Source organism: Tetrao urogallus (genome assembly GCF_951394365.1).
Source record: "Tetrao urogallus genome assembly, chromosome: 22".
NCBI classification, from domain to species: Eukaryota; Metazoa; Chordata; class Aves; order Galliformes; family Phasianidae; genus Tetrao; species Tetrao urogallus.
In genome coordinates this window covers 1282024-1295980 of record NC_136835.1, presented here as the reverse complement: position 1 = coordinate 1295980, position 13957 = coordinate 1282024, and the positions used below count along the sequence as shown (strand labels likewise).

Here is a 13957-nt window from a genome sequence, read left to right as displayed (position 1 = left end):
GTGTCTGACCTCGATTTAAGCCCAAACGAAGCAGGTGAGGCAGTTTCTCCTCTGCCAACATCACAGGGAGGGGGGGAGTTTGAGTTTCCAGAATACAGAGCAATGAGGGCTTAAACCCACAGAGAGCTCTGAGTCCAAACCTGATGCTCACTGCCCGAACTGTTCCCCACAGCACACCCCACGCACTGCTGCTGCTGGGATTGCTTCCTCTATTCCCCTTTCTGTGCAACTTCTATTTTCTGCCTTGGCTCAAAGCTTGTTCCGTCACTCCCATGTGCACCCCCAGCTGCAAAGCCCTCAGGGGCAGAAGACAGGGGCAGCACTGCGGGGCTGCATGCAGCCCAGGATCAGAGCAGCAGGGCACAGCACAGCTGCAGCATGCTGCACAGCGGTCGCTAGGTGTCTGCCTTGGTCCAGCACAGAACTCACAGCCAGCTGCACGCCTTGCTCAACAATTGCAGGAAAGGGATTTTTTGGTTTGCATCCAAAGATGTGAAACCGATGCACAAATTGTTTCCTGTCCCTGCGCAGGAAGGATGTTTGGAGCAAGCGGTCCAAGATAAGCAAGCGCACTGACAGCCCCTCCCCAACAGCACTGACCGTGTGTGCAGGGCACCGGCCAAAAACACAGGCAGTGCATCCCATGAGGAGGGCACGTGCTGAAAATTTGGGCCCCACAGCCAGCCCTCGTGCTGGGCAGGAAGGCAGTGGGGTGTTTGGGCTTGGGGACATCCTTCCCTCTGTGGGACCCAATGCAGATGGGGTTACTGTGTGCCACTGGGCCGTGCTGTGTTGGAAGATGCCTGCAGGGCAGAAATTCATTGGTGCTGGGCCAGGAGAGTGGGCAATTCAGAATGTCTCGGGCACAAAGTTTAACCTCTCTCAGCTGGAACTTTATTAGCTAAGAAACACTCGCTGGATCTACCAGAGGGGAAAGCACGAGGGCAATTAGCATCCCAGCCTTGCCCAGGGTGAGCAGGATAATGAATGGATGCATTGGAGCGGGGCAAGGGGTGGCCCTTGGCAAGGACTTCACAGCTGTGGATGAAGCTCTCCTCCCACAGCAACTCTGGAACTGGATGGAGTGGAGGGTCACAGTTCATCCTCGCACCGCTCCCCTCAAAGCAGGTGCCCATGTGGCTCTCAGCACTGCCCTGAGCCACACAGCCCATGGTGCCTCCTCCTGCAGCCTACCTGCAGCTACAGGTCCTCCTCATTTCCTTGTCTGTGGATGGAAAAGTGAGGGGAGACGCGTTACCCTGGGCAGCATCGGGGGAGGGGTGGGAGGACAAGCCGGTCTCTGTCTTTGCAGCCAGCAGGAGAGATAGGGCTGCCTTAAACCCGAGCCATACCCACCTCCTCTTCTTCTTCCCTCCGCAGTGGAACCGCCGGCCTGGGGTTGAGAGGAGCAGATGAGGCTTCTTGTGCCCACAGCCCCCTCCCCTTCTCCCTCCCCATCTCCCATGAAGGCTGCAGGGCTGTCCGCACTCTGAGCTCCCGTTGCTGCCCAGCAACGCCTGAGTGCTCTCCTGGGTGCCCATCTGCCTCCCCAGGCTGCTCCTACGGACGCAGGAGCTTTGCTTATCTTTCTCCCTGAAGCACTCGGGAATGTCGTGGTAAGAGCAGCTTTGCAGAGAGCCCTGCACGCTTGGCACCGCGTCCCTGGGAGCTGCCAAGGGCTGTGGGAATGCTGCTTTCTCCCTAGGGAAATGTCAGACTTTTTCTCTGCTATTTTTAATGACTGACCTTCCCTCCGAAGCCTTTGACGCTGGCAGGGAAACGCTCAATATTTACAGCGTCTCCTTCCCAACTCACTTTGTGTCGGGAGTTGGCCTGGGTGGAAATTTCTCAGGCGGCTGCGGGTGATGCCCACCCTGGCAGCAGGACTGACACCCCAGGAGCAGAGAGGAGCCCCGTGCAGGGCAGCACTTACTGAGGATGATGAGGAGCCCGATCACAAAAGCCACGACGGCGAAGATCAGCCCCCCGTGGCGGATGGTCTCATAGTCTGGGGGGAAGGATGGGAGCTGCAGCATCAGCCTGGGTGTGTGGAGGTGGGCTGCCAGCCCCTCCACTCACAGCCCCACACCTCATGGGCACCCACTTACCGTAGGTGAACCTGTCCGGGCCCTGCTCGGGTGCTTGCTCTGGAAAAGACAAAACCCAATGGGAGCCTGAGCCTGGGAGCTGGGCTCATAGTGGGTGCCTGGGCAGGGAGGTGAGGTGGAAAAGCTGAGAGCTGCAAGGAAGAGTGCTCTGATTTCCTTCCCGATCCAGTAAAGGATTCCCAAACTCTTGTTTTTCACCCCAACTCACCGTGTGCTCACAGGATGCATTTGCAGACGCATGAGACTCGAACTAAGCTGCACACAAGGACCCGGAGCACCGAGCACCCCATGGGCTGGCACTGTCATCGTGGCTGTGCCACTCTGCGAACCACCTCACCTGATGGCACGTCCCTCGGCAAGGAGAACTCTGACTGCAGAAATGCCCTCCAGAAGCTGAATGCTGTCCGGTGCCGGTGCCCCAGCAGGCTGTGGGGCTTCGAGGACCCATCCCTGCATCTCTCCCAATGAAAGCTGCCCCCACCCTGATGACAGGAGGGTCCTGTGCTCCTGTGTGTTCCCCGCTGCCCGCAGCTCCCTTACCGTCCCCCATCGCGCCGGCGTGCCGTCCAACGGGCGTCTGGCTCTGGGAGTGGGCACCCAGGGGAAAGCATGGTAATTGGGAGGCAAACCTCATTAAACATTAACGGCCTTGGTGTAATGTTTATCGCAGTCACGAGGGGAGGCCCAGGGCTCCTGCCTGCCTTTGGGAGGGAGGGGAGGGCCTGGGCAGAGTGCCCCTGTCTCAGCTGGGAGGAGGGCTCGGATGCTGGGTGGGAGCGAGAGAAGGGTGACAGCAGTGCCAGGTCCCTGCAGTGCCGGGTCCCTGCAGCAGCCCAATCTGTGCCCCAGCCATCACTAAACCATCCCAAGGCACTCGCTGCACACCAGCGTGGCATTGCTGGTGCCAGGATGCTGCACCCCCCAAGCTGTGCCACCTTGGTGGCGAGGCTGGCTGCCAAGCAGACTGCTCCATCCAGTTAGCCCTAATCTCACCATCAGCGAGTGGGTGCCCAAGCTGCTCAGCGCTGAAGGAGCTGAGAAGAGCTGGCCCAACAGAGCAACCCCCTGGACATACCCAGGGCTCAGCTCCAACTCATCCCAGGAGGTGCACACAGGGCCACACAGGCATCCGAGGTGCCATGAAGCCCAGCGTCGCTCAGCACCCCTCTCTCAATGCACCAATGGCTTAGAAGGGATGTGCCCCAAAGACCAGGGGACAAAGGGGCCCTGTGCCCGTGCTGCTGGGCTCACTGTTCATGCAGCTATTGACTCTGGCTATTGTTGAAACTGCTGCTGGCTGCAGAAAAGAGCGCGGCACGGAGCAAGCTCAGAGCGCCTGCCCACTGCCAACACAAAGCCCTGTCTGTGCTGCCCGGGGGGCCGCTGCCACCTCCCCCAGGGAGCCAGGCTGGCTGCCTCCCTGCCCAGCACAGGGCACAGTGTGGGAAGGGCTCAGCCCTTGCTTTGCTCCATGCTTGCCCCCAACCTCAGCACACTAGGCAGTCAGACACTGGTAGAAATGCTGTTTTATTCCTTTCCCCCTCAGATCACAGCACAGAACACACCAGTCCTTCACCACAGCAGCACACTCGCCTATTTAAAAGGAAACACAATAGCTCTGTTTATTTGACAACAGTCAAAAGTCTGGCTGTTTCTACACAACCACGGGGTTTTTCTTTGTTTAGTGTTAACACCAACGGAACGCCACAGACACCACGGGCACTCCAACACCGACACCAGGACACGCACACAGCGACGCACTGGGCTGCAGGGCACGGGGGGCTGTGCCCAGGGACAGATGGAGCAGCGACAGCCAGGAGGGAGGGACACAGTACACAGGACCCCTCTCACAGCCTCCAAGATGCAGAGAGTTTTGCTCCCACGCCAACACAGCCGCAGGTTCCCAGTGAGGCTCTGCATGGATTTGGAGAAGCCACCAGGAGCAGAGGGCTTCTGGACACGGGGGGTGACCTGAGCCCACGGTGGCCAGTGGGCGTGCAGAGCTCTGAGCATCGCTCCCTGCTGCTACTGAGTCCTGGGGCTGAGCATGAGGGGTGACAACACACAGCCACTGGGGGACACGGACACAGGGCGGGCACTGGGAGGAAGTATCCCTGCCCCTTCCCACTGGAGGTGACAAGGACAGGGGCTGAGCTCAGCGTGTGTACGGTTCAGCTCCACCCCAGCAGCACACGGAGCATTGGTGAGGAGCGGTTGGTGCTGGCTGGTGGGGTCACCACTGCACAGCCGTCCTCGTTCACAGTGACACGGGATTTCACAGCCCTCTCTGCACTTTGTCCCATTTAATGCAGCACAGCGCACTGGGATGGAATTGGGGAGCTCTGAGCAGAGGAAATGGGGGCTGTGCCAGAGGGGTCCCTGCAGCCCTGAGCCCAGCACTGTGGGGCACCCGGCACAGCCCAGCCCTGGGTTTGGGGCCAGGGGGATTATTGCTGAACAGGCAATGAGTGCTGTGCTCCCTTTCTCTCCCGGCCACGCTATGGCGGGCTGCAGTCCCAGAACAGATGGAAAAGCCACCAGAATGCTGCTGGTCTGTGCCAGCAAGCCAGCTGGGGGGGAGCCACGTGTGCTTGGTCCCAGCCTCACCATGTGCATGCATGTGTAGGCACTCAGCAATTTCCTAAGGGCTACGGTGCCCAGGCTGCAGTAAGCTGCATGCACCACCACAGCCAGGGCTGTCCGTGCCCTGCAGCTTCCATTGCCAGGGCCGGGAAGGAGCAGGGGAATTGACGCAGCACCATGGAGGCACACGGTGCTTTGCAAACACCCACGATGCCGCTCACCCCCTCCCAGGTCCCCACAGGACCCAGGGCAAGCCAGGGGTCCGCCATGCCCAGCCCACATCACACTCACAGCACGAGGAAGGTGAGGAGAGAGTCACTATTACAACATCAGCAACAACTAGCCCTAGAGGTAATGGTCACCTTACATTAACATACACAGCACTGGAGGCAGAGAGGACAGTGAGTGGAGTTAAGTCGGGTTAGTGGATAGAGAACCGGTGTTGAAGTACAGAGGGTAACACAGACACAGCAGCTTTGCATCTCCTCCAAGGGACCTGTTGCTGCGGGTTCAGTTTCCTGGCAGGCCGCTGGCACCTGCGTTCCGAGCATCTGTCCTCAGGTCTCTGGGTCTGCATGGGGAGGACGGCGGGGGTCAGCTGGGCACACGCTGCAGCCCTGCCCTGAGTGGGGACAGAACACGCTCCTACCATCACAGTGACTCTTTATGAAAGCAGACCACAGCCCAGGAGCTCAGAGGAGCTCTGGCTGCAGGGTCTGTGGGCAGGCAGGAGGTGACGTGCCCCAAGGGATTTACGCACAGCTCTCTAGAAGCCCTAAAAATAAAACCACTTTGCAGTGGAGGAGCAGAAGGAAAGGGAGTGTACCCCAGGGGAAAATCCGGACAGATGCTTCCCTTTCCTGCTGTGCTGCCCAGGGCTTGCAGAGCTCAGGGCTCGCCAGCACTGCACAGTGACATGCCCCAACCGCAGCACCATGCTGAGGACACAGAGCTGCTCAGAGTAGGGGCCCCACAGCTGCCCTTGTGCACAGCCCCAGATCCCCCTCCCTTCTTCCCCAGCACCCACGCTGGGACTCACTGCATGGCTCTGGTTCAGTTCTCTGCTTTCTGCGCTCCCGTTGCTGTAAAGAGAAGAGCAGTGTGGTTTGCAGAGCCTGAGCAAAGGCATTCTCCTATCCAGCACACACAGCACAAGGCAGCCTTACCATTTGAGGTGATCAGGTTCTCACCCTGAGCCTCTTCATCCCCCGGAGCTCTGCAAGGAGAAGAGCACAGTGAGAGCAACTGGCACGGGCTGCAGCATGCAGGGCACACAGAGGAAGGTGCTTCCAGTGGCATGAGCACCCAGGGCTGCATAGCAGAGCATCTCACTCACCTGGGCTTCTGGTGAAAACTGCACCTGCACCTCCTGCCTGCAATGGGACAAAAATACCATGAGTGTGGGGATAAGCCATGGCTTTTCCTGATGGCTGCCCCAGCCCAGCCCCTGAGCACTGCACCCCAACTCACTGAGTATGAGAAGGATGCCAACAGTGAACAGGACCACGGCAAACACCAGCCCACCAATCCGCAGGCTTTGGTAATCTGTGGAAAGGAGAGAGACACGTTTCTGCTGGGCTCAGGGAAGGGGAGCATCTTCTGCTCCTCACTGCACATGCATAGCAACACTCACCATAGTTAAAGGGGTCTTCCTCCTTCTCTTGGGTGCCCACTGGAAATAAGCAGACAAAGGATGTAATGTGAGCATACTGAAGGGTGAAAAATTCCACCCTCTCTGCCCAGGGAGGGGATTGCCCCTGCAGGCTGCTGTGCACAGAAGCACCGTACCCACCATCCGCCGCAGCTGCCGACACCAGCAGGGAGCACAGGACGATCAGCACCGCCTCCATGGCTGCAAGCGAGAGGGAGGAGCAGGGTCAGTGCCCAGTGATGGGGACATGGGGAGGGCTGCCCATCACACAGGAATGAGGAGGGTAACAAAGCCCCGGCAACCCCAGTTGTGATGTCTGATACTATCACCAAACCCCAGTTCCTACGCCTGGTGTCATCACCATACCCCAATCCCAATGCTTGGTGCCAACACCATACCCAGCCCCACCAGCTGGCACCATCACCATACCCAGCCCTGATGCCTGATGCCATCACCACACCCCAACCCCAATGCTTGGTGTCATCACCAGACCCGGACCCATTGCCTGACGTGATCATCGTATTGCCCACCCTGATGCCTGGCGCCCATAACCCTCCAGCATTTCACACCTAGCAGGTGCAAAGGATGTGCCAGTAGGGTGGGAGTGGTGAGCTGAGCATTGCTTCGTGTGGAGCTGTGAGTTGCCTCTGTGCTGCCAGGGCCAGAACAGAACCCCAGGGGTGCTGGCCCCACTCCTGGCCGATGTCAGCTCAGCCTCAGGGTGGTGCCATATGGAATGGGGTGAGTGTGAGGGCTGCAATGCCTCCATCAAGGTCAACGCTGCGTCCTTCACCCAGAGCATGCTTTAATTTGTCCCAATTAGCATAGCAATTACATTCTCACGATGAGGCCTGTGACCCTGGCACTAGTGGCTGCACTTGCCACCCTCTCCCCCCCCACTCACCTGCAGCAGCAAGGAGGTACTATGAATAACCCCGGGTCCTGGTGACAGCCGAGCTTGTCCCCGTCCCTTACAGGGCTGGGAGGTGCAGAGCACAGCAAGGAGCTGCACAGGGCTCCTGCTCCCACACCTCCACAGGGACACTGGGGATCCTGCACCCTCAGCACTGCTGCAGCCTCAGCTCTGTGGATGCGGCTCCTCCGAGGGACTGGGAGTGCTGAGGTACGTCTGACGCTGACCCTAACCCCACAGCACGCTGCTTGCTTGTGTCCCGTTGCTGCCAGGCAGTCACCAAGCAGCCAGCAGTGCAGCCCTACCTATCTTTGTTTCCATCGGGGAGCAGTAGAGACACTCCTGGGGGCAAAGCAAAGAGGTGGCACTGTGCTACACACTGGGGGCACAGAGCAGGGGACACCCCCAGCGCCGGGTGGGCCAGGTGCCAGCTCTGGGCACACAGTGTGGGCTCGGTGGCCATACATGGTGCAGAGAGCAGCTAGCTGCAGGAAGGGGTTATCAACCCTGCACAGCCCCGATAGCACCGTGCCGCAGAGGCACCGCAGCTGCTGTGCTGGATGAGTGCCGACAGGAGAGGGGCCCACAGCAGAGCAGGAATTCAAGGGATGCGGATCCTTGGCATTGGGCTACGCAGCCCTGTGGAGCTTGACCTGCTTTAGGGACAACCTCTGTTCCAGAGACAGGCAGGTGTGGGCACAGGGCCCCCAGATCCCCAAGTGGAGCAGTTGTGTGCCCAGAAACGGCGCCCAGAGCCAACCCCAAGAAGTCAGGGCAGGGACCCACGTATCCACAGCCTCATTAATTCACCATTCCCAGTCACATCCCATAACAACTCGCGTCCTTCCCTCCCTTCTCACGTCCTGTCATTTGGAAGCAAATGCGCTTCATCCGAACGCCGGAGGGTTTAATTTCCCCCTCCTGCAGCTGCCGCTGCCTTTGTGCAGCACGGGCTGCACTGCCACGCCGCTGCCCAGGCAGCTCCCTCGTTTGCTCAGGCACGTAACTCTGGATAATTACCAGGTTTTAGAAGCGTGCACAAAGAGCCCAGCAGCTGGTGATACAGTAACTTCTAGTTGCACATTTCCCCGTGTCCTTTATCTCACGGCCTCTATCTATTTTCAGTGTAGGCAGACGGTGCCAAATCAGTGGTATTACCCAACAGGAGGCTGCTGGGGGCACGTGGACGTGGTGCAGACCCCCACACAGGCACTGTGTGTGCTACTCTCAGCCCTCTGCTCACTTTTGGGCTTCTCGAGCACGGCAGAGTTCAGCTTTTCGCCAAGCCAAGCACAGAGCACACATATGTTCTTTGTTTTCCTAACTCCCTTCTGGAAATTCACACACTTCTGCACAGCACAACGTTGCTCCGCACACGTTAACCACCAGGATTGGCAGTGGCCTCGCTGGGAAAACAAACACCACATTCTGGAGTGCAGATGAGCCCGTTTCTCCTCCAAGGAAGCATATGCTTTGCAAATCATCCCAGGTTTTTGGGTTCTTTTCAAGCTGGCCCACCCACTTCTTTGTGAAGCTGAAGTAAAGTGAGAAGAGCAAACACTGCACGGGGTTTGCCTTCCTCCCCGCCCGCACCATCAGCTTGAATCGCTCAGGGCTGAAGCTGCTGCTCACTGCCCTCCATTCACACCAGACCCAGCAGCGTCCTGCACACAGCACGGCCACAGAGCAAAGGGGACCAATCCGTCCCCCCCAGCACTGGTGTTAAGCTGCTGATCACCGAGCCGTGCAGCCGTGTAAACCTCCATGTAGGGGAGTGCAGAGCGCTGGGCACGTGACTTGAATCAAAACATGTGTTGGTTTTGTTTTTTTTTTCCTGTTGAAACGGATGGATCTGCCATAACAGAGAGCAGCACAGGAAGCGGGGCAGCGGCACACAGGGCTCTCCTGCACCATCGCCGTGGGTCAGCCGTTTCAACAGCCGTTTTAACAGGGAATACCAATCCTTGCCCCCCCATCACCACCCCATACCCACCCCAGGGTGTCTGAGGCAGGCAGGCAGGGGGCTCAGCACCCGTATCCTGCAGGGCTCCATAAACAAGGAGCCAGGCTCTGCCTGCTCCTGGGCAAGAGCCAAGGTGCTCCCACAGCACCCAGTGGGATACGAAGGCAGGGTGTAGCTGGGGAGAGAGGAGAGCAGGGAAATCCCCAGCAGGAAGACCCAGCTCGCTGAGGAGCTCTCGGAAGCCCTGCCAGGGCAAGGCGGGTACATTTGTAATGGTCTCCAGTCTTGAAGCACCCTTTCCCTTTTCATTGTTTTGCATAGATCAGCCCTGTCAAGTCTCAGCCATCACCGCCCAATGCTGGGCAGCCTCCCTCCATCAAGAGCCCTGGGGGCATCTCCTGGAGATCAGACCTAGTTAAAATCTCCAGTTTCTGTGCAAAGCCCCAAGACAGTGACAGCAGTGCTCAGTTGCCTGAAGCATTTAGGAGTGTGCATGTGTGAATGGACATTTCCAGCTACGCATAGATGTGCTCTTCTGCCATCTCACGTCAGCATCAATCTGGCTAGTAATGTGCCTGTCATGCCTCTTCTTCCTAAATGAGAGGAAGGAGGATTTCCAGCCCCCACCGCTCCAACATGGACATCACTTCCCAAATTTGGTGATGATTCAGAGGTTGGCCGGGTGGAAGACAAAACCGACCTGCCTAACATCAAGCTGTCTCTTGTGCATATCTCCCCAAAGCAGGGAATATTCAAAGGAAACCCTCTCTGGGATCCCGAGGAACAGACTTATGCAGACCCCATAGACCAGCCCTGACCTTCTGGATGCTCACAGGAGCACATGGTCACAGGGGATCACTGCAGACAGCCCACACCCTGTGCTCCAGCTCTCTCACCAAGCTTGCCACCTGCAGGGTTTCACCCAGCCCTGAAGCACCCAGAAACCCACAGCCACCTCCCCCAGCTTGTTCTCTGCTCATTTGCTTAACAGATAACCAGGTGCCGTGGAGCTGAAATTTGCAAACACACCAGTCTGAAGCACACCCAGCACTCTGCAGCCCTCGCTGCACCTCAGCCAAATCCTGGGCTCTGCTCACTGTGTGCGGACAGCCAGGTACCGAGCACAGGTCCCTGTGCCTTGTGCCAGTGCTGCCAGGCTGTGAGGAGGGACGGCAGGCACGGGATGTCTCCATAGTGGTGTGCACAACAGCTGCAAAGCTCGGAGGCTCTTTTACAGCCCAGAATCACTCCAACCTCCCAAAAGGCAAACAGAGAACACAGCTCCGTGTAGAGCTCCCAGCTCACTGCAGCATGGAGTACGTGCAGACTTCCTCCATGCTGAAGTCCGAACTCCTGACAAAAGCGTGACTCTCCGCAAACGAGAAGGAACTAAAATTAAAACACGAACGTGGAACACGAGCAACACGAGGGGCAGCAGCAGGCAGCCCCGCGCCTGGCCGGGACGGGGTGTTTCCTGGCAAGGTGACTGCAACAGGTGGCCCTGCTCTGCAGCGACTGCACTTTCTGCTGGCAGCACTCCCCGTCACCCCGCCTCACGCTGCCACCCAACACATGGGCAGTTCCTTGGACTTCTCTTCATTGCAACCAGAGCAAAATCACTCGGTGGGGCTGAAAATCCCGATGGGTGCAGGGGATGGCTGCGTGCTGCCATGCACGTGTAGCTGTTCCCACGGGGCTGCTCCTTCACGCTGCAGAGCTTATTCACATCCACACAAACCACCTGTCACTTTCCCTCCCACAGAAATATTTCTGCAAGATCCGAGTTCCGCCACATGGACTCTGATATCTGTTTCTTCGGGAAGCACTAATTACACACCCGGAGACACACTCTTCCTTTCCTCTCATCTGCCTTCCCAGGATATAAAGCACTCAACTGTTTATGTATTGCCACGGCATTACTAAAATATTTAACAACATGAGCCTGAACGTTGCCAAATATTTGGCAAGGAGCAGCCGCCTCCCTTTTCCTCGACGGCTGCACGGGACGCAGCGAGCAGGGACAGCCCAAGTCCCCCCACGGTGGTCTCCGACGGAGACGGGAGATCCGCCCGAGCGTCTTCCCAGCACGGGGGGCTGGTAACCAGGCAACGGTGGGATGAGGGAAACCATGGTACCCGGCGTTGCCATGGCAGCCGCCAGGCCGGGGATGCGGGCGGCCTCGAGGCGAGGGGCGATGCCCCGGGCACCCATCGGGCAGCGCCCCGACGGCACGGCGGATCCCGGGGTACGGCTCGGGAGGAGCGCCCCGCGGCCACGCAGGACGGCCCCCTCCCCACCATCCGGGCCGCGCCCGCCGCACCCACCTGAGCTCTCCGGGCCGGAGCGGGGCAGCGCAGGGCAGAGCCGGGTGGAGCGGGGCCGGGGCCGGCGCTCCCCGCTGCTCCGGGCGTGCTGAGCCGAGCCGAGCCGAGCCGGGCGGTGCCGAGCAGGAGCCGGGCGGGCGGCGAGCGCGGCGAGCAGGGAGCCGCACAAAGCGAGCGGGGCGGGCCGGGCGGGCGGTGCCTGCCGTCGGGAGGGGCGGCGGCGGGGGGAGCCCGGGGCGGGGGCTGCGAAGAATCGGCCCCCACCCCTCCGGGAGCCCCGCCGAGGGCCGGGCTGCGAGCGGGGACGGAGCGGCCGAGAGCTTCGGGGCGGGGGTCCCGCGGGGCTTTGTGCGGGGGGTGGGCGTGAGGGAGGGCGGAGGCTTTGCCTTCTCTCCCCGCTTCGGGAATGGGGTGGGCGGTGCGGGCGGGATGCTGGCACCGCTGGGCGGCTGGCACGCCCGTGTCTGCTCCGCTCCTGCTGCTGCTGCCCTGGAGAGCCATTTCCTCGTGGCAGAACACCTCGGCGGCGCTATCAGCGGTGACGTGGTTCGTCCCCTAATAACTCAAATGCATCTTGGACAGATACCAGCCTTACTGACAGTAATGGCACATATTCCACTTTGCATTAATTTTCCAGTTTCCAGTAAAATATAAAAGCAGCCCCAGCATTTCAAGGCAATTACACAGAAGGGTCAAGAGATAGAGGCCGGCACAGAGGAGCTGGACAACATCACATCTCCTAATGCATTGGGATAACATGACAAGGCTCTCCATCACGCCGTGGTAAGTGAGGCAGGGACCAAGCGGCCATAATCAGGTTTGGGGCTCCTCTGACTTTCTGCAGCCCTCAGCTGTTATCCTTTGCACACAGTGAAATATTTGGATGCCATGGCTGTGCCCGGGAGCTGCACTGAGGCTGGTGGGTATCTGTGGAGGTGTTTGCATCGGCTGAGAGATGCAGGCAGGCTGCAGCTCCCACAGCACTGGGCTTCTGTGCTTTCTCCTTCACTGGGTTTCTTTATTCCAGAGATACTCAAAGCATTGTCCAAAGTGAGCACAATTAAAAATTGGCACCATAGGCTTTTTGCTGCCTAAACTCAGGTGATATGAGAGCGTTGTGCACATGAGCAGCTCCTCTGGCTGTAGCAGCAAGAGTGCTCACGGAGCGGGAGAGTCTGGGGGAGCAACGACTTCTTCGGGGTCGACCCTTTTGCCTGTGCAGGGCAGGCTATGCTGATTTATGGTAATGAAGGGGCAGAGCTGAGCTGAGCTCCTGGTGCTGTTGGAGTCAGCAGAGCAGTGTCAGCAGCTCCGCAAGGACATGACTTCATCTCAGCAGGGAACATCGGAAGGGAGCAGCACAAGCGGGCATCCTCCCAGAGAGCAGGAAGGAGCCACTTGGTCTCTTGAACTTTCCCCTCTGATTGAAGATCCTTCTCGGGGTTTTGGCCATTTCTCCATCTCGTGCAGACAACGCTCCGAGTGACGGCGCTGATGTTTCATCTGTGATGCAGCATGGGTCAGCAGCCCAGGACGGACGTGGGAGCTGTGGGAAGGGGCAGCAGAGCAGCTGGGAGCCCTGCATGCAGCTGGCCTTCGGTTTAACAGCGTACAATGGGGCCTCAGTGCCACGCGTTCCCCATGAGCTCAGACTTTCCTTGCTTGCAAAGCGCTGTCACTGAGCAGCACTGCCCCAAAATGCGGCCCCCCAGCAGCGCTCCCCGCTTTGCCCCCCGCAGCCCTGCACGCTGTGTGTCTTTTCCCAGCAGCCCTGTGTTAATTTTAGCTGTGCTGAGGCTCTGGGCAGGCAGCAGGCATCCCGTCCCAGGAGCCTCAGAGCAAAGCAGTTTGCTGTGGTCTGAGAACTTAACCCTGGTTTGCGGGGGACTGGGACACGGCTGGAGCTGCCTGGCAGTGCTGGAGGAAGGGGAGGGTTCTGTCCACACCCCAAGCTCAGAGCAGAGCCATCAGACCTCCCTGCTTCCTAACACCAAGCCTGAAAACATTTGCAAACTCTTCCTGATCCTGCTCGGGGCCACTGGAGAGCTGAGCAGCGACAAAGGGGAAGGCTGTGCAGAGCCACGTGGCTGCTTTTAACCCAGTAACATCCTCTTTCATTGGGCCTAAGCCATTCCTTGTGCTTGGGAGGAACCAAGGAGGCAGCAGGCTGCATTAAAGCTGACAAAGCCTGTGTTCAACAGCAGCTCTGTATTGCCCAAGCTGAAGTTCGGCGATGCCGTGCCAAGAGATGATGCCAACCGTGGGAGGGAACCAATCCAAAGCTATGGGAAAAACATTTTTGAGAAGAAACATCACCTCTGAAACCACATAAACAAATCCATTTTGACACAACTAAACAGAGAGCTCTAAAAGGAAAGTTTGGGAAAAACAGCACTAATTGGGTGGTGATTCATA

The 13957-nt window shown here is 58.7% G+C and overlaps 1 protein-coding gene across 1 annotated transcript; it reads right to left on the bottom strand.

The window, feature by feature from the left end:
* Positions 1-1200: 1200 nt before the first annotated feature.
* On the bottom strand, positions 1201-6541 carry LOC306954700 (FXYD domain-containing ion transport regulator 6-like; the record flags this gene model as incomplete). Its single annotated transcript, XM_079545860.1, has 9 exons — positions 1201-1225; positions 1357-1393; positions 1934-2008; positions 2109-2147; positions 5858-5907; positions 6028-6064; positions 6162-6236; positions 6325-6363; positions 6484-6541. 9 exons carry the CDS (start codon positions 6539-6541, stop codon positions 1201-1203), a joined length of 435 nt encoding a protein of 144 aa, XP_079401986.1.
* Positions 6542-13957: the final 7416 nt, after the last annotated feature.